General features: G+C 27.0%; 1 protein-coding gene across 1 annotated transcript; it reads right to left on the bottom strand.

Annotated features, from left to right (window-relative positions):
- Window positions 1–552, bottom strand: Chro.20406 (hypothetical protein; the record flags this gene model as incomplete). The annotated part of the gene is made up of 1 exon (XM_659749.1): window positions 1–552. A coding segment is annotated over one exon (552 nt), but the record flags the coding sequence as incomplete, so codon positions are not given.
- Window positions 553–768: the final 216 nt, after the last annotated feature.

Raw genomic sequence — 768 nt, 5'->3', positions numbered from 1 at the left:
TTCTCTTCTTTGTGGTTCCAAAAATGGTTCTTTAATTGTACTTTCTAAATAAGACTCATAGTCTTCATCATATATAATACTTTCCCTATCGCCAGTAATACTTCTTAAACTAAAACCATTCCTACCTAAATTATCTTTATCGTAAATTCCTGCTTCTAATACTTCTTCTTCTTGAGTAATATAAGACGATATTAAAGATATTTTTGGTGAAAATAACTGAGTTGATGATGATGGTGTTGAAAATGAAACTGAGGAAGAAGATGATGATGAGGAGGATGAAGATGAAGATGATGATGGTGAAGATGATATATAAGAAGTATTTGTAAATGATGTAGGAGATTTGGTAATGGGAATGTAAGATATAGGTGAGTTCAAAGATTTAGGTAACGAAGATGAACAAGTTTGAGTAGAAAAAGCAATATGATTGTTTCCAATACTCAAATTGGAGTCATTTGATTTAAAATTTTCTTTTTTCTTACTTGAAGTAAAATCTTTAAGTGGTAAAGTCCAATTATGCTTGTAATTATTCATATTTTCTTTGTTTTGTTCCATTTTATTTATATTTGAATTGTCTTTAAAAGACTTAACTTTATTTTTTTCAATATTCTTGTTATAACTAAAAAGTAAAAAAGAAAGTTTGAATTTTTGATGCCATTTCTTTTTTTTTTGTCCTGTATTACTCTTTTTGATTTCTTGATGATCTAACTCTTGACTCTTAAATTTATTATAAGAGTATTCTTTTTCTTCATTTTGTTCTCCTATAACTGA

The sequence above is a fragment of the Cryptosporidium hominis genome, assembly GCF_000006425.1.
Source record: "Cryptosporidium hominis TU502 chromosome 2 CHRO012113, whole genome shotgun sequence".
Taxonomy (NCBI): domain Eukaryota; phylum Apicomplexa; class Conoidasida; order Eucoccidiorida; family Cryptosporidiidae; genus Cryptosporidium; species Cryptosporidium hominis.
This window is presented reverse-complemented; position numbering and strand designations above follow the sequence as displayed.